The 19,925-nt window shown below is 42.5% G+C and overlaps 1 protein-coding gene across 4 annotated transcripts; it reads left to right on the top strand.

The window, feature by feature from the left end:
* The first annotated feature begins 2,161 nt into the window (after window positions 1-2,161).
* Window positions 2,162-16,587, top strand: pkia (cAMP-dependent protein kinase inhibitor alpha). Of its 4 annotated transcripts, XR_014612379.1 has the most exons (5): window positions 2,176-2,261; window positions 11,526-11,736; window positions 14,309-14,486; window positions 14,766-16,018; window positions 16,135-16,386. XR_014612379.1 is itself a non-coding variant. In XM_084196488.1 (4 exons), exons 3-4 carry the CDS (start codon window positions 14,336-14,338, stop codon window positions 14,840-14,842), a joined length of 228 nt encoding a protein of 75 aa, XP_084052614.1. In that variant the 5' UTR covers window positions 2,162-2,261; window positions 11,526-11,736; window positions 14,309-14,335; the 3' UTR covers window positions 14,843-16,391. The 4 variants fall into 4 exon arrangements, 2 of the variants coding, with proteins under 2 accessions (XP_084052614.1, XP_084052613.1); XM_084196488.1 differs by having other exon boundaries at window positions 2,162-2,261; window positions 14,766-16,391; XR_014612380.1 differs by lacking the exon at window positions 11,526-11,736 and having other exon boundaries at window positions 2,180-2,261.
* Window positions 16,588-19,925: the final 3,338 nt, after the last annotated feature.

Genomic DNA, 19,925 nt, shown 5'->3' with positions numbered 1-19,925 from the left:
GAGAGATCATGATACAGAAAGAAGTGGAGCGTCTAGTAAAGAAAGCATAAAGAGGGCCAAGGTAGGAAGCAAGAGTAGTGATGTATTGGAGTGGAAAGTGGTGATAGTGTTTGATGAGACCACAGGGCCTCACTTACACCCTATCCGACTAACTAATGACATAGAGAAAGAGTTAGTTTGGTTCATTGGAAAGGGAAGATTGTTAATATTGTGTGGTAGCCAGGCTCAGCAAGAGAAGATTCTGAAAATGGAAAAGCATGATGTAGATAAAGTTGAATGGGGTTGGGGAGGGGTTTTGGGGGGAGGGTGTGGTAGAAGTTAGGGATTTATTTGGTTTTTAATTTTATTTACACAGTAGTACATAATTGGACAGATCATGATTGAGCGTACATTCCCACTTAAACTATTGTTTGCGGACCGCCATGACATCATAGGAGAAGAAGACGAAGAAGTTGACATTCGATGGTGGGTGGACCGGCGGCCATCTTTGTGGTATTAATTAGAAGTTTAAATTTCAATTCAATTTAAAATGTAATGTACCAGCTAAATTGCAGTGGTTTGAAGGGATATGTCCATTTTATGAAATCTATTTCGCTGATTGAAATGACACCCACCCTGTATTCAAGAGCTTGTTGTGTATCAACCGACGGCAGGCACAACAAACACCTCAGATAAGGTAAAGTAGGGTCTAATAGCAACTACATATGCGAATATGAAAAAAATCAGAGTTGAGATAATTGACGTTAAAGGTTACAAATGTCATTAAAAAAATAGTTTGGCAACCCTGTTTGTAAGCTTTTAAATGATATCAAACTAAACCGTTTATATCTTTTCCAGTGATGATGACATGGATGTCTCATGGTATGGTATGCAAAATAGGTCAACTTTGAGCACCTTTATACATTCAAGTCCAAAAAGTTACTTTCTGACCAATTATTCCATGGGTAAACATGTTTGCAAAGGGATGCTGTAAAAATGACTGAATTCAAAAGGATTTACCCTATAGTCAGAATATGCTTCATTCTATCTATAGGGTAAATCCTTTTGAATTCCAACACTTTTTTACAGAGTCCCTTTCCATACATGTTTGCCCATGGGAGAATTGGTCAGAAAGTGACTTTTTTGACTGGAATGCATTTTTACATGTAGGTTTTGCCAGGCCCCTTTTTAGGCTATTGTTTTGGTTGTGAGATGGAATAACCTACCGGTAGATCAATGTTAGCTAGACGGTAAGCATGAGGCTGCCATTCCAAGCATACATTACGACCTTTCCTCAAACGCTGTGGCCTAAATGTAAGGCTATCAAATAGATTCTGAGTTACCAAATAGCAATCAACTATTCAAATCAATGTAAAAGCATTAATTATGAACAACCAGTGCCACCAATGTTATCATAACACCCTAGCTAGTCATAGACTAGTCCGCCCCGTTTTGGCTAGACACAGTAAATAAAGATGTCGGTAAAGAAAATCCCCGAAAATCAACACAAAATACGAAGTCGCATTAAAAAAAACTACATTTATTAAACAGTAAAATCGATAACTGGTTATGTCCTCAATTTATTAATTACTAGCGTTAAACGTCTTACTCTCAAAGCGCTCCATCTCGCTTGTCTGCGTCGGTCGCTCCTGTTGCAACCATTGAGGTAGGTAGCAACTGACTTGTCTAGGAGAGGCTTTCCCAAACTCGGACCTGCTTCTTGTCTGTGCCGGTCAGTATCAATTCAGTTTCAATTTAAGGGCTTTATTGCCATGGGAAACATATGTTTACATTGCCAAAGCAAGTGAAATGGATAAACAAAAGTGATATAAATATTTTTTTTTAAGAACAGTAAACATTACACTCACAAGTATCTCACACACTGACTGCTGAGTGCGCGCTTTCTCTGTATCTTTGACACACACACACGTTGACAATATTAGAAAAGAAAACAGGGAACTGAAAATATCTGTAGTTTCTCATTCCTAATAGTAGGCCTATCAGATGTTTTTATCTGATATTGAGTCGTGAAGATCAATTATTAGGCTAAGAAATAATAAGAATAACGTCATTTTATGACATTTATTAAAATAGGTCTTCTACATCTTGCATTAGTATACTAATTAAACAGGCGAGCCAGTGCACGAACCGTGCCCAACGCGCAAACGTCATACCCACGTGCGCAGTTGCATCTGTAGATGCGACGGAAAACTAACGACCGCTTATGTCGCTGTGTGATTAACCGTGCAAAGCAGCTTTTTTGGAAGTCCTCAACACACAGGGTAAGATTTAATAACATTTCAAACTTCAATTTCGGTGTATGTAATCGGTTTAAATGGTGCCGCTTTCGCTGTGCCTCAAAGGCTGTCAAACTACAGATTTTAGAGAAGTCTTTGTCAATGCTAACCGATATTGTCTGCTGTTTTGATTTAGGCGTGTTGAAACTCGTCCCCTTGTTATACAAATGATACATCGCCACAAATTTGATTACAATGTTGCCAAACAGCGGACGTTAATGCTATTACAGGGTTGGAACATTAAAATGAGTACGGTTACATGTACACAATAATGCGATTGTGGATAGTCAGATTATTAATAGTTCGATTAAAACGTTTACATGCTTTGCAAGAACGATTTCCCTATTAACCCTGTTTACATGGACACATCTGAAATCAGGCTACCTGATGGCGCTCTGAAATGTAGAACATCGCCAATCAAAATAAACGTTATTTCTACCACAGCGAACATGTTATTTTTGGGAAGCATATTTTATTCTGAGTTCGGACATATAAAGTTTGTATGTGAAAACGACTTCTTAAAGACCCATACATTCAGTTGTACCGAGCACACTTCGCTCGGCTGGTGTTAGCACATGCGCAGATCAAATGCACCACTGGAACGCCAAGTTCCTTGGTGTCCACATCACCAACAAACTATCATGATCCAAACACACCAAGACAGTCGTGAAGAGGGCACAACAAAGCCTATTCCCCCTCAGGAGACTGAAAAGATTTGGCATGGGTCCTCAGATCCTCAAAAAGTTATATAGCTGCACCATCGAGAGCATCCTGACTGGTTGCATCACTGCCTGGTATGGCAACTGCTCGGCCTCCGACCACAAGGCACGTTAGAGGGTAGTGTGTATGTACGGCCCAGTACATCACTGGGGCCAAGCCTACTGCCATCCAGGACCACTATACCAGGTGGTGTGTTTTGGGACACTGTAAAGTCCATGGAGAATAAGAGCACTTCCTCCCAGCTGCCCACTGCACTGAGGCTAGGAAACACTATCACCACCGATAAATCTACAATAATCGAGAATTTCAACAAGCATTTTGCTACGGCTGGCCATGCTTTCCACCTGGCTACCACTACCCCGGCCACCAACTCTGCACCCTCCGCTGCAACTTGCCCATGCCCCCCCCACGCTTCTCCATCACACAAATTCAGACAGCTGATGTTCTGAAAAAGCTGCAAAATCTGGACCCCTATAAATCAGCTGGGCTAGACAATCTGGACCCTTTCTTTCTAAAACTAGCTGCCGAAATTGTCGCAACCCCTATTACTAGCCTGTTCAACCTCTCTTTCGTAACGTCTGAGATCCCCAGAGATTGGAAAGCTGCCGCGGTCATCCCCCTCTTCAAAGTGGGTGACACTCTAGATCCAAACTGTTACAGACCTATATCCATCCTGCCCTGCCTTTCGAAAGTATTTGAAAGCCAAGTTAACAAACAGATCACCGACCATTTCGAATCCCACCGTACCTTCTCCGCTATGCAATCCGGTTTCCGAGCTGGTCATGGGTGCACTTCAGCCACACTCAAGGTCCTAAACGATATTATAACCGCGATCGATAATAGACAGTACTGTGCAGCCGTCTTCATCGACCTGGCCAAGGCTTTCGACTCTGTCAACCACCGCATTCTTATTGGCAGACTAAATAGCCTTGGTTTCTCAAATGACTGCCTCGCCTGGTTCACCAACTACTTCTCAGATAGAGTTCAATGTGTCAAATCGGAGGGCCTGTTGTCTGGACCTATGGCAGTCTCTATGGGGGTGCCACAGGGTTCAATTCTTGGGCCAACTCTTTTCTCCGTGTATATCAATGATGTCGCTCTTGCTGCTGGTGACTCTCAGATCCACCTCTACGCAGACGACACCATTTTGTATACATCTGGCCCTTCATTGGACACTGTGTTAACTAACCTCCAAATGAGCTTCAATGCCATACAACACTCCTTCAGTAGCCTCCAACTGCTCTTAAACACTAGTAAAACTAAATGCATGCTCTTCAATCGAACGCGGCTGGCACCTGCCCACCCGACTAGAATCACCACTCTCGACGGGTCTGACCTAGAGTATGTGGACAACTACAAATACCTAGGTGTCTGGTTAGACTGTAAACTCTCCTTCTAGACTCACATTAAGAATCTCCAATCCAAAGTTAAATCTAGAATCTGCTTCCTATTTCGCAACAAAGCCTCCTTCACTCATGCTGCCAAACATGCCCTCGTAAAACTGACTATCCTACCGATCCTTAACTTCGGCGATGTCATTTACAAAATAGCCTCCAACACTCTACTCAGCAAATTGGATGTAGTCTATCACAGTGCCATCCGTTTTGTCTCCAAAGCCCCATACACTACCCACCACTGTGACCTGTACGCTCTTGTTGGCTGGTCCTCACTACATATTCGTCGTCAAACCCACTGGCTCCAGGCCATCTATAAATCACTGCTAGGCAAATCCCCGCCTTAACTTAGCTCATTGGTCACCATAGCAGCACCCACCCGTAGTCTGCGCTCCAGCAGGTATATCTCACTGGTCATTCCCAAAGCCAACACATTCCTTTGGCCGCCATTCCTTCCAGTTCTCTGCTGCCAATGACTGGAACAAATTGCAAAAATCTCTGAAGCTGGAGACTCTTATCTCCCTCACTAACTTTAAGCATCAGTTGTCAGAGCACCTTACCGATCACTGCACCTGTACACAGCCCATCTGAAATTAGCCCACCCAACTACCTCATCCCTATATTGTTATTTATTTTGCTCTTTTGCACCCCAGTATCTCTATTTGCACATAATCTCTTGCACATCTAGCATTCCAGTGTTAATACTAATTGTAATTATTTTGCACTATAGCCTATTTATTGCCTTACCTCCATAACTTGCTACATTTGCACACACTGTATATATATTTTCTGTTGTATTTTTGACTTTGTTTTGTTTTACCCCATATGTAACTCTGTGTTGTTGTTTTTATCGCACTGCTTTGCTTTATCTTGGCCAGGTCGCAGTTGTAAATGAGAACTTGTTCTCAACTGGCTTACCTGGTTAAATAAAGGTTAAATAAAATTTAAAAAAAGAGGAAGGCCCTACAAATTGTCAAAGACTCCAGCCACCCTAGTCATAGACTGTTCTCTCTGCTACCGCACGGCAAGTGGTACCGGAGTGCCAAATTTAGATCCAAAAGGCTTCTTAACAGCTTTGACCCCCAAGCCGTAAGACTCCTGAACAGCTAATCAAATGGCTACCTGGACTATTTGCATTGTCTTACTTATCTATTGTATAATTAGCACTTATTTTTCTTAACTGCATTGTTGGTTAAGGGCTTGTAAGTAAGCATTTCACTGTAAGGTCTACACCTGTTGTATTCGGCGCATGTGACATAAAATTAGATTTTATTAGATTTGATTAAGGTGTTTACACGTCCTAATAATTACAAAGCTTGCTCAGAAAATCAGGTGTTTTAATCGGCGTATGCTTACTTCCATTTTGACCTTATGCCGATTTAAGATAATCATCGTACAGTGTTTACATGACTTGCATAATCTGCCTACTGCTATAATCCGTTTTAGTATCTAATTATGAGTGTGCATGTAAACGTTGTAACAACAAAATGCACTCACTGTTGTGCTCTAGTCCACATTCGTTCAAAATGAATTAGAGAAATATCATCATGGGGGGGGGGGGGGGCAGAGGAGGAGAGATTCCCAAGCCTTGCATCAGGGCCGGTCCTGTCCTTTCTGCTGCCCTAGGTGAGACTTTAAAATTGCAGCCTCTACAAGAATAGTCACAGTAAGCAAAATGACGTTGTAAAGACGTCTGAAATACGTATTTTTCCAGATATTGAAGGTATTCAATTTAGGCTCTGAGTGAAAGGTGAAAATATGTATTTTCCGGACGTTGAAATCAGGTTCATTTTCGGTTCTGAATGAAAGTTGAAAATATGCAATTTATAGACGTCTATGTTTGGGCAAAATCAAGGCTGGTCCAAAATCTGATTGGTTCGGACCGGACGAAAAATAACTTATGTGGAAATCAAGGCTGGTCCGGACTGCACCAAAAATACAAGTGCAGTCCGGACAGGGCATAAAAAGGACGTCCAAAAGCCGTCAGCGTCAGTCCGTGCTTACTGAGGTACAGTGGCTTGCGAAAGTATTCACCCCCCTTGGCATTTTTCCTATTTTGTTGCCTTACAACCTGGAATTAAAATAGATTTTTGGGGGGTTTGTATCATTTGATTTACACAACATGCCAACCACTAAGATGATGCAAAATATTTTTTCTTGTGAAACAAACAATGAAATAAGACCCAAAAAAAAGAACTTGAGCGTGCATAACTATTCACCCCCCCCCCTCAAAGTCAATATTTGTAGAGCCACCTTTTGCAGCAATTACAGCTGCAAGTCTCTTGGGGTATGTCTCTATAAGCTTGGCACATCTAGCCACTGGGATTTTTGCCCATTCTTCAAGGCAAAACTGCTCCAGCTCCTTCAAGTTGGATGGGTTCCGCTGGTGTACAGCAATCTTTAGGTCATACCACAGATTCTCAATTGGATTGAGGTCTGGGCTTTGACTAGGCCATTCCAAGACATTTAAATGTTTCAATCGAGTGTTGCTTTAGCAGTATGTTTAGGGTCACTGTCCTGCTGGAAGGTGAACCTCCGTCCCAGTCTCAAATCTCTGGAAGACTGAAACAGGTTTCCCTCAAGAATTTTCCGGTATTTAGCGCCATCCATCATTCCTTCAATTCTGACCAGTTTCCCCAGTCCCTGCCGATTAAAAACATCCCCACAGCATGGTGCTGCCACCACCATGCTTCACTGTGGGGATGGTGTTCTCGGGGTGATGAGAGGTGTTGGGTTTGCGCCAGACACAGCGTTTTCCTTGATGGCCATAACGCTCAATTTTAGTCTAATCTGACCAGAGTACCTTCTTCCATATGTTTGGGGAGTCTCCCACATGACTTTTGGCGAACACCAAACGTGTTTGCTTATTTTTTTCTTTAAGCAGTGGCTTTTTTCTGGCCACTCTTCCGTAAAGCCCAGCTCTGTGGAGTGTACGGTTTAAAGTGGTCCTATGGACAGAGACTCCAATCTCCGCTGTGGAACTTTGCAGCGCCTTCAGAGTTATCTTTGTTGCCTCTCTGATTAATGCCTTCCTTGCCTGGTCTGTGAGTTTTGGTGGGCGGCCCTCTCTTGGCAGGTTTGTTGTGGTGCCATATTCTTTAAATTTTGTAATAATGGATTTAATGGTGCTCCGTGGGATGTTCAAAGTTTCTGATATTTTTTTATAACCCAACCCTGATCTGTACTTCTCCACAACTTTGTCCCTGTCCTGTTTGGAGAGCTCATTGGTCTTCATGGTGCCGCTTGCTTAGTGGTGCCCCTTGCTTAGTGGTGTTGCAGACTCTGGGGCCTTTCAGAACAGGTGCATATATACTGAGATCATGTGACAGATCATGTGACACTTAGATTGCACACAGGTAGACTTTATTTAACTAATTATGTGACTTCTGAAGGTAATTGGTTAAACTTTGTCCCTGAGATGTTTGGTCTTCATGGTGCCGCTTGCTCTGTGGTGCCCCTTGCTTAGTGGTGTTGCAGACTCTGGGGCCTTTCAGAACAGGTGTGTGTATACATACTGAGATCATGTGACACTTAGATTGCACACAGGTGGACTTTATTTAACTAATTATGTGACTTCTGAAGGTAATTGGTTGCACCAGATCTTATTTAGGGGCTTCATAGCAAAGGGGGTGAATACATATGCACGCACCACTTTTCCGTTATTTATTTTTTCGAATTTTTTGAAACAAGTTATTTTTTTCATTTCACTTCACCAATTTGGACTATTTTGTGGATGTCCATTACATGAAATCCAAATAAAAATCAATTTAAATTACAGGTTGTAATGCAACAAAGTAGGAAAAACGCCGAGGGGGATGAACACTTTTGCAAGGCACTGTGTAGTCTACAGCAGGGATGGGCAACAGGGATTGCCCATCCCTGGCCTACAGTGTCGCCTGAAATTTAATTTTAGGAATGCCCATCTATGGTAGACCTACTGTTTGTAAAACACCCCCCCCCCTCCCACACCCCCCATGACATTTTATGAATTCCCATCAATGTGGTAAGCCCACCGCCTCCTGTGACTAATCAATTTAGCTATTTTAAGCTCTAAATATCAGCTACCCAACTTTATCAGGAGGCTTTATCCTGAGCCTATTTGCAATGTGTTTACACAGTGGGAAATGCAGAAGTATTTTCTTATTCGCTATGATCAGCTTGTCAAATATTCATACACTGCTCAAAAAAATAAAGGGAACACTTAAACAACACAATGTAACTCCAAGTCAATCACACTTCTGTGAAATCAAACTGTCCACTTAGGAAGCAACACTGATTGACAATAAATTGCACATGCTGTTGTGCAAATGGAATAGACAACAGGTGGAAATTATAGGCAATTAGCAAGACACCCCCAATAAAGGACTGGTTTTGTAGGTGGTGACCACAGACCACTTCTCAGTTCCTATGCTTCCTGGCTGATGTTTTGGTCACTTTTGAATGCTGGCGGTGCTTTCACTCTAGTGGTAGCATGAGACGGAGTCTACAACCCACACAAGTGGCTCAGGTAGTGCAGCTCATCCAGGATGGCACATCAATGCGAGCTGTGGCAAGAAGGTTTGCTGTGTCTGTCAGCGTAGTGTCCAGAGCATGGAGGCGCTACCAGGAGACAGGCCAGTACATCAGGAGACGTGGAGGAGGCCGTAGGAGGGCAACAACCCAGCAGCAGGACTGCTACTTCCGCCTTTGTGCAAGGAGGAGCAGGAGGAGCACTGCCAGAGCCCTGCAAAATGACCTCCAGCAGGCCACAAATGTGCATGTGTCTGCTCGAAACGGTCAGAAACAGACTCCATGAGGGTGGTATGAGGGCCCGACGTCCACAGGTGGGGGTTGTGCTTACAGCCCAACACCGTGCAGGACGTTTGGCATTTGCCAGAGAACACCAAGATTGGCAAATTCGCCTCTGGCGCCCTGTGCTCTTCACAGATGAAAGCAGGTTCACACTGAACATGTGACAAACATGACAGAGTCTGGAGACGTCGTGGAGAACGTTCTGCTGCCTGCAACATCCTCCAGCATGACCGGTTTGGCGGTGGGTCAGTTTCTTTGGGGGGCCGCACAGCCCTCCATGTGCTCGCCAGAGGTAGCCTGACTGCCATTAGGTACCGAGATGAGATCCTCAGACCCCTTGTGAGACCATATGCTGGTGCGGTTGGCCCTGGGTTCCTCCTAATGCAAGACCTCATGTGGCTGGAGTGTGTCAGCAGTTCCTGCAAGAGGAAGGCATTGATGCTATGGACTGGCCCGCCCGTTCCCCAGACCTGAATCCAATTGAGCACATCTGGGACATCATGTCTCGCTCCATCCACCAACGCCACGTTGCACCACAGACTGTCCAGGAGTTGGCGGATGCTTTAGTCCAGGTCTGGGAGGAGATCCCTCAGGAGACCATCTGCCACCTCATCAGGAGCATGCCCATGTGTTGTAGGGAGGTCATACAGGCACGTGGAGGCCACACACACTACTGAGCCTCATTTTGACTTGTTTTAAGGACATTACATCAAAGTTGGATCAGCCTGTAGTGTGGTTTTCCACTTTAATTTTGAGGGTGACTCCAAATCCAGACCTCCATGGGTTGATACATTTGATTTCCATTGATAATTTTTGTTTGATTTTGTTGTCAGCACATTCAACTATGTAAAGAAAAGTATTTAATAATATTATTTCATTCATTCAGATCTAGGATGTGTTATTTTAGTGTTCCCAGTGTATTTGAACAGAGAAACCTGCATGATGTATCCTAAAAAGTTTGTGTCATTACATTGTCATACATTTTATCGCCAGCCTGTAGGTTAAAGAAAAGGCTGCATATTATTTCTGCCATATCCTATATCTGCTACATGATTTATGTTTATTATATATATTTTTTGACGGAATGTTGGTGGAGTGCCGCAGCAATGGAGAGGCGCGCTGGGAATGGACAAGATAAATATTTTGCGTCCCTGCCTTTGACAAAGTGGGCACTGCTTATCATAGGGTGGCATCAGCGCTCACCTAAAAAGCCCATATGCCACTGGTTGAGAGAAATTGTCATTGTTTTTGGAGTTAACTCTGGGTCTTCCTTTCCTGTGGCGGTCCTCATGAGAGCCAGTTCCATCATAGCGCTTGATGGTTTTTGCGACTGCACTTGAAGAAAACTTTCAAAGTTCTTGACATTTTCCTTATTGACTGACCTTCATGTCTTAAAGTAATGATGTACTGTGGTTTCTCTTTGCTTATTTGAGCTGTTCTTGCCATAATATGGACTTGGTCTTTTACCAAATAGGGCTATCTTCTGTATACCACCCTTACCTTGTCACAACACAACTGATTGGCTCAAACCATTTAGAAGGAAAGAAATTCCATAAATTAACTTTTAAGAAGGCACACCTGTTAATTGAAATGCATTCCAGGTGACTACCTCATGAAGCTGGTTGAGAGAATGCCAAGAGTGTGCAAAGCTGTCATCAAGGCAAAGGGTGGCTACTTTGAAGAATCTCAAATATAAAATATATTTTGATTTGTTGAACACTTTTTTTTGGTTACTACATGATTCCATATGTGTTATTTCATAGTTTTGATTTCTTCACTATTATTCTACAATGTAGAAAATAGTAAAAATAAAGAAAAACCCTTGAATGAGTAGGTGTGTCCAAACTTTTGACTGGTACTGTATATATATATATATATGTGTGTATATATGTATGTGATGGGATGTATAGACATAATGGACAGTATGTGGATAGAATATTTTGTATATCTGTAGGATAGAATAGTATATATATATAAAGCAATAGTTAAATAGGATGGCATTGACTAGAATACAGTATATACATATGAAATGAGTAAAACAGTATGTAAACTTTATTAATTTAACCAGTGCTCCATTATTAAAGTGACCAGTGAATCTATAGGGCAGTGGTCTCTAAGGTGCAGGGTTGAGTAACCGGGTGGTAGCCGGCTAGTGACAGTGACTAAGGTACAGGGCAGGGTACTGGGCGGAGGCCGGCTAGTGATTACTATTTAACTGTCTGGTGGCCTTGAGATATAAGCTGTTTTTCAGTCTCTCGGTCCCAGCTTTGATGCACCTGTACTGACCTCGCCTTCTGGGTGATAGCAGGGTGAACACACTGTCTGTGTTGGTGGACCATTTCAGATTGCCAGTGACGTGTACGCCGAGGAACTTGAAGCTTTTTACCTTCTCCACTGCGGTCCCGTCGATGTGGATGGGGGCGTGCTCTCTCTGCTGTCTCCTGAAGTCCACGATCAGCTCCTTCGTTTTGTTGACGTTGAGGGAGAGGTTATTTTCCTGGCACCACTCCGCCAGGGCCCTCACCTCCTCCCTGTAGGCTGTCTTGTCATTGTTGGTAAGTCCTACTACTGTTGTGTTGTCTGCAAACTTGATGATTTGAGTTGGAGGCGTGAGTGGCCACGCAGTCATAGCCTGAAGTGTATTCGCCACACCAGCGATGAGCCAGCAAGCCTAGTTACAGTAATAGGTACTGTATATCAGCCGTCCCTCTCAGTTCCCCTCCAATTCCTGATTTTGTGCTTCTGACACAAAGATAAGGATATTCATGTGGATCACGTGGACATTTAGACATATAAATGAGATGTTGTCTGTATACTGTAAACACTCAAATAAATACTCTGTGCAAATACTCTAGTTTAGTAAGAACTGTTTATTTCCTGCAAGTTAACCTTATTCTCGATTATGTCTGACAAAAAGACCCTGTAGTATTGTTGGCGTAGCAACCAATCCAAAGGAACCCCAGTGTATGACCAGTGTGGGGTGACTGGGGTCCTCATTAGTAGCGAGTGACCCAGTGTTTACTTATCCAACAGCTGTTTACTCTCAACCCCCCCCACCCCCCATCAGGCTTTGTGGTTACTGTATGTGAAATCATGCTTTCTTTTAAGAAGGATGTGGATTTCGTCCAATACTAAATACTAAACAACAGTATTTCCTTCATTGGGGGAAGAATTGTAGAATATAGATAGAATAAAGGTTTTCAGAGGTGTAAAACTGTTCATAAGGGAAGGTGATGATGGTGATGTTGTCACTGACTGAGTGTGTTTGTACGGACTGGGTTCTCTGGGTGCTGACCAAAAGATCACTGAGGCTTTTCCTCTGGGTCCAGCAGCGGTGAGTGGGGAAAATCACTGGGGAAGCCAAGCCAGAAAAAAAAAAGCCAAATTGCAACCTTTGTGTTGTGATGATTGCGTTGTTTGCTGTATAACCTGTTAGTTCATATGCCTTGACACCGTGATATATAAGACAATAGGAAGACACAGTGGCAGAATAAATTCAACCTTCACCTTTTGTTTCATCACAAAACCGGAGAGCAACCTCTGTCTGGTGGAGTCCACAAAGCATATTGCATGTAACAAACAGTTACATGACCTACTGCATGGTCAAGCAAGGTAATGTTTCCGACATTTTCGGACAACTAAACAACTATTGATTAGAACCACTGAGAGTTTCCGAAAGTCACAAAGAAAACAGGACCTGCCTCCACTATTCCAGCATCATTTCAACGTCAACATTTTAACATCTAATCACCTATGCTTAGGCTAATCTAGTGACAACTAAAAGATACCAAAAACAATTTAGTCCAATCAACGTAAACTAAATATGCTGTCTGTCCATGTTGAATCACCCTACTTGTAAAGAAACGCCAATGCCATCCTCCTCTCATGTTGCCTGAATGACTCTGTCATGCAGTACACATTTTTTTTGTTCTTGTTGTCCAAATGCTCGCTGGCTTCCCTTGCGTTCAATGCTACGGGCGGCAACAATGTCATTCTCTTTTTGACCACACAGCATCAGATAGATGGGCTACACATACAGAGACAGAGGGGCGCTGTTTCTCTCGCTCTGAGGCTTTCTCCGCTGAGATACATTCAGCCTCTCTTGCGAATTGAAGGAAATGTATGAAACACAGAGTGACGAAAGGTACATGCATTTTTTTATTTCTTGGTAATTTATTTGGGGAAGCCTGGTTTCCCTTGGCGTCTATGAATACACACCACTGTCTGGCTCCACTCAGCAGATGGCTGGTGTAGGGCAGGGTTCCCCAGCTGGCGGGCTGAATTTAGCCCACTGGTGGTTTTATTTGCCCCCCCCCCCCCCAAGTTTTCTGTGCAAAAAAATATATAAAAAATTTTTTTGTGTGTAATTGTAATTGTTGGACATAAAAGACTGTAAAAAAAACAACAAAAAAACACCAGGAAATCAGCTCCAAGTGATTGTCATTTAATACATCTGTTCCCAAGTATTCCCACGCATAATAGAGAGACATGATGTGATTATATACAAATGTAAGCAAGGTTTGAAATGATTATGTTTTAGTCAAACAGTCTATCTGTTTGAGCTTCTTGCGGTCAATTTGCAGTCTACAAATTGTTTGTAATTATGTTCTGGCCCCCCGACCATCCGCTCAAGAAAAACTCGTCCCGTAGCTGAATCTAGTTGATGATCCCTGGTGTAGGGCAATTCCATGGTAACGGAATTATGCTGATACTCAGTTTTTTCACTTTAAAATGTATACCAAAGTTTAACAAACTATACAACTCTATGCAAAAAGACTACTTTTAAAAATGTCCACTGAAAATTGTACAAAAACACATTTACAGGAAGAACTATGCAGATATATAAACATTTACTGCAGATGCAAAGTTTGGTAACAGAATAAAACTGAGGGAGATTTTACTTTAATTCTGTAACCGAACTTTGCATCTGCAGTAAATGTTATTTATTTATTTATTTATTATTTACTGTGTCAATTTTTCAAAGTAGTCCTTGTGCATAGAGATGTATGGTAATGTTAAACTTTTAAATAAATTGTTTTTGTTCGGCATACATTTTAAATTGAACATACACACACTCACACAGAGGGGGTGTGTGTGTTTTATACTGTGTGTTCCCCTGTCCCCCAGGCCCTGCTATGTTGAGGTGTATCAGCTATGACTGATGGGGAGGCGACGTATGAAGACTTCATCGCTTCGCGGCGGACCGGCCGACGGAACGCCGTACACGACATCCCACAATCCCCTGAGGCACAGGGACCCAGCGACCTATCACAGGACCTGGCACAGCTCAACATCAACAAATCAGGTCAGAGCATTGAACACACGCTTATACATGCACTCACACACGCCTGCACACCGGCACACACGTAGACGTGTGCACAAACACACACACAGTCACACACACACACACAGTCACACACACACACAGTCACACACACACACACAGTCACACACACACATAGTCACACAGACTCAACTGCCCTTCTTCTCTCTCGGTCTCTCTCTCGGTCTCTCTCTCGGTCTCTCTGTCTCTGTGTCTCTCTGTCTCTGTGTCTCTGTGTCTCTCTCTGTCTCGCTCTCTCAGGTGAAAGAGAGGATGCTGAAAAGAGCAAGGCCCCGTCAGAGTCTTCATCCCAACCAGAAGAGGGGGGTAAAGAGTAGGGGAGCTAGCAGAGGATCCAGAACTGGACCAAAACCGCTGCTCTTTCTCCAAACTACTGATCTGTGAACTGTAGGCCTTCTACCTACTACCGGCCAGTAGTGCTTCCCAAACCTCTCTCAAAACTCTGCCATGTTGGAGTTACTTAGGCAGTCACAGCACACTGAGTCCTCTGTGCTGGTCTTCGTTCCAACAGTCTTAAAAAGCTTCCTTTCCTTCTAAACAACTGAAGCTGAAATGAAAAGTGTGGACAGGGGAAGGAACGGAGTGGGATTAATATGGTGTGGCAGATGAAAGCAATGTGGTAGTATCCTACCTAGTCCATTGACCCTTCAGTGGTCCTTCCTAAAGGAAAGGAAAGGAAAGGAAAGGAAAGGAAAGGAAAGGAGGAAAGGAAGCCATTCAAGGTGATTGGGACGTGGCCGAATACATTTTCAACAGAGGAAGTGGAACTTCCCTAACCACCCTTGGGGATTCACTATTGGTTACCATTCTTAACACAGGACTGCCGCTCGGAACAGTGAACAGTGGTTGGACACTGACTCCTGCTCTTTCCTCTCTGCCCTGATGCCATTGGCCCGGGCCCCCTGTCAATTATGTGGACATCCTTACAGGAACAACAACCCCCTTTAACTCTCTAAATGATTGAACCTTCATTCAACCAGGAGATATTCTGAGGTTGAACCTCTTTTATCAGAGACCTGGCATCGCAGGCTGTTGGAAACTAAAACATCATGTACATTGCCATGATGTGATAATTGGAGACACTGACACACTAAAACATGGCTGTTCATTTCACTGCAGTGTTTTGCTGGTCTCCAACAGGTTTTTTTTTTTTATGTGGCCTACGCTGCTAACTGATATCCCCTCCAAAGCGTGTGGCTGATCAGCATGTGTGTGCTGTCCCATGGTCATGTCCTAATGTCTAACTCACTGCACCAGGTGTAATGAGTGATGTCTTTGTGTCTGTATTCTATCAAACAAGTTATTCATCCTAACTCATACATTTATGTAAAGGATGCTTAAAGGGATAGTTCAACCCAAAATCAAAGTTGGTCAGATATTCTCATACTTCAAAAGTGTTCTAATGATGAAACCGGCCCTAAATGCTACATGGCACAGTCCAATCCTAGTGGTACAGTCCAATCCTAGTGGTACAGTCCAATCCTAGTGGGACAGTCCAATCCTAGTGGGACAGTCCAATCCTAGTGGGACAGTCCAATCCTAGTGGGACAGTCCAATCCTAGTGGTACAGTCCAATCCTAGTGGGACAGTCCAATGCTAAATGGTACAGTCCAATGCTAAATGGTACAGTCCAATGCTAATGGTACAGTCCAATGCTAAATGGTACAGTCCAATATAGTGGTACAGTCAAATGCTGTGTATGATGAAAGCCTACTTACTGTATGAACTCTACATCTAGCGTTTTCCATATGTATTTATTAACGCAACAAGAGCACTAGTTTTGATGGTGAGATTGACATGCCGGCTCCAGGCCATTGTTGATTTGTTTGTTTTGGATGTACAAATAAAGACCATCATTGAGACGTGACTGAATCGTTGAGAAGGGACTGGAGGGAGGTTATTCAAGGACAGGGGCTCCATCTTGTGGTCAAAGTGACAGTCATTCTGAAGAGTATTATTTATTTCATGTCATTAGTGATTCATTTACATCTGTACCTCATTTTAACGTGACCCTGTTAGGAGAACTGAACCCTCGTTATAATGTGGTGAAACTTTCTAATTTAAAAAAAAAAAAAAACATTGAACTTGAATTGTCAAATCATATTGTAAAAGTAGATCAGCTGTTTCTACTGTTTTGGGCCATTTTATGTAGTTTTGTGGTGGGAAACCAAGCGGGTCGAACGTAACATGTCAACCCTGTTACCCATAGATAGACAGGCTAGAAATGTTTGAACAATTACAATATTTTTGCAAAAGTTACTTTTTAATAGCACTTCCCTGTTGCACACAACAAACTTCCATTCCCTCTGGCACAAGGGGATGGATTTAACCCAGTTACAGTCAACCCTGTGACTTTATTTGGCACTTAATAGATAGGTTAGCTGACAACGTCACCAGAAGTCAGCCTGTTGTGGGGAATCGTAAATGGCTCGTTAGTGCAAATATGGCTAAAAGTCGCTAGCTAGTTAACCAAAAACTAGCGATGTATTTGAGAGACAAGTGCTCATTGTACAAATTGACTTATGTTTTCAATAAATATTGGACACGAAATATCGGTTACATGTTGTCCACATTCTAAGCCAACTGTGTCTGTTTGCCCCATAGTTGCGCAAGCCTTGGTTTTGTTGCTAAACAACCAGGCACTTACTATAGTATTTGTTATTAAGAGATGAAAACGTGTTTTAAGTTGAACATGTGCTCTTTATTGCAGAACGTTAAAATAAGGTAAAAATCAAACGTGTTTTGTGTGTGTTTCTTTCACCAAGTTACACTACTCAAAAGGCACCCGGTTGGTGGAATGAATGACCTATGGATGAATGGGGACTGGCCACACAAGGATGTGCATTTCCAAAACCAAATCAACATCCCCATAATAGTAACAAATATGAAGTACAAAAGAAAGTCTGGCATTTTTTAGAATGCAGTTTATTGGTTAAAGAGATTGGGGTCTTTAACCCCAGAACTGCTCACATCCATAAAGCTGAGTTCTTCACAGCATAATAGCATGGAGCCCACTGAAGGTGCTGTGGTTATCAACAGTATCATAGAGACCCATGTCTTGGTGGAGACTCCTGTAGACCACATCCCCCTGCTTCAGCTCTAGAGACGATCCATGAGTTATGTACACATCAACTTCGCCGGCAGTGTTCCCTATTATACATAACCAGGTCATTTTGGTAAAGTTATACACCAATCCATTGTGGACTGGCAGTGAACCTAAAGTAGTAGACTCCTCTCACTGGTGCTGTGAAGATATCTGCATCAGAGGGGAAGCAGAGAGAGAGATCAGCGCTGTCTGTCTCTCATAGACACTGTTAATAATGTTGGACTGTAGCTGGATTCAGTGTGTGTTGATTAGTGTGGTTATTACCTGCAGTTGGGTTGTGATGTGATGATTCTACTGTAGGTCAGTGTGATTTGTGTATTGACGGGTCCTGAGTCAGTCAAACCAACCGAGAAGGCCACCTTTTGGTATGTCTGTGAACACAGAAAAACACAAGACAACATATTAATGCAGTGCATTTAGAAAGTTACATTAGCAGTGTTCAGAAAACCAATTTACCAGTTCCCCACTGGGCAAAAACTGGTCGAATCAATGTTGTTTCCACATCATTTCATACCCCATAATCAATGTGATGACGTTGAATCAATGTGGAAAACTGATTGAATTAGCAGAAAGTCATCAACGTAAGAGCATTTTTAATAATTTTTTTTAGCCCAAATTCAATGACAGTGACATGTTTTTGTTGAAGTCATGTTAGTTGAAAACTCAACCAAATGTAAATCAAAACTAGACGTTGAACTGACGTCTGTGCCCAGTGGGCCATGTCTGTGTTACCTGCAGTCTCTCTCTTCAGAACCTCCGCCTCCTCCTCACTGGCACTCAGGCTGGCCTCCAACACTGTAGTTACAGAAAGCTATGGATTAAACTGAAACTTAACCTTTAGATAATGTTTCTTGGAGATGTGCCCATTTTTCATGACCCGTTTCTCGTCTCACCTTATGCCTCTCTAGCGAGCAGACAGTGCAGGAGTTACAACTGATTTGATAAGACCTAGCAGTGTGCCATATCAGCTCAACCTTTATCAGGATGCAGCAGGTATAGTTGTTTAATGCTAGCATCTGAATGTAAATATGAAGTCAATGATGAGACAGACAAACATTAAGCCTTTGTAATGCCTTTATTAAAGGTTATGAGAAGTAGATTTGCACATAGAGGAAGCCCTAACCTTCTGACTCTTCATTTTAGCTCAATACAGAACCACTAGAGGGTGATCACACAGTAAATACTGTTACCTCTTCAGCGCCTCCACCTCACTCTCACTGGCTGTCTTTTAAAATATATAATATAGCTAAGAATAAATTGTTCTGGTGTTAACATAACATGCATTCTCTCTCCAGCTCCTCCACCTTGTTCTTCTGGAGCTGCAGTTCAGTTCATTCAGCTCTGTCCAGATGTCAGGTATGGTGGTCCGGCAGGTCTTCTGTTTGTGGGTAGTCTCTGTAGCTTCAGTCCCCCTTCACTGTGATGTAATTCTCTCTGACCCTGACCCCATGACCCCAGACAGACAGAACAGCAACACAGGCAGAGCTACAGCACCCCTCATTCTGAAATGATGCAGTCTATGATGCTCATTCCCCTTCTTTTATATACACTCACAACGTAGTGAGACGATAGATGTAGGGCTGTCCCCAACTTTTAAAAAATCTTGGTCGACCAAGTGTCTTCTGTTTTAAAACGTGTATTTTTTTTGTCCATATATAGACACCCTATGTGTTTTAATAAAATCAACTATATGTAGGCTACTGAGCTTGTCTGATGCTTTAAGCACACTGTGATTAAATAATTAAAGACACACAAATGACTCGAGGGAACCAGAGATCAGATAGCCTAACCAGAAGAAAGAAACCTCTTCCCGAACCACCACCTCCCATTGTTGCTGGCCTTTGCAGATTCAGCCATTATGCTCCTGAAGATGCCACTAATAGGCTACACCAGGGGTCAGCAACCTTTCCCATTTGGAGTGCCAATTTATCTTACCAATTCTACCGATCTGCGTGCCAGTTATGATTTTCATATGCACATTTTTGTGGAACAGTTTCATTTATTTTATAATAAAGTCTACATATCTCAATCATTGTGATTAATAAAAATTATATCTAAATCTAAATGAAAATTATACAAATCTAAAAGTAACTTCCATTGCCAACTACTATATGTAAAAATGGCCTACATAAAGCCAACAAATAAAAACTTTGCAGCCTGCATGTAGAAAATATCCTGATTAAAAATAAATCACATTGGCTACGCATGGCCTGTCTGCAAGGAACTTAAAACATTGTATCAACTTGGTCCAGCCTGAAGCTTGCACTAACAAACTTGCAACATTGTATAAAATA

Source organism: Coregonus lavaretus (genome assembly GCF_964263955.1).
Source record: "Coregonus lavaretus genome assembly, contig: HAP1_SCAFFOLD_756, whole genome shotgun sequence".
NCBI lineage: Eukaryota > Metazoa > Chordata > Actinopteri > Salmoniformes > Salmonidae > Coregonus > Coregonus lavaretus.
Note: the sequence above shows the minus strand (reverse complement) of the source record. Positions and strands in the feature narration are given on the sequence as shown.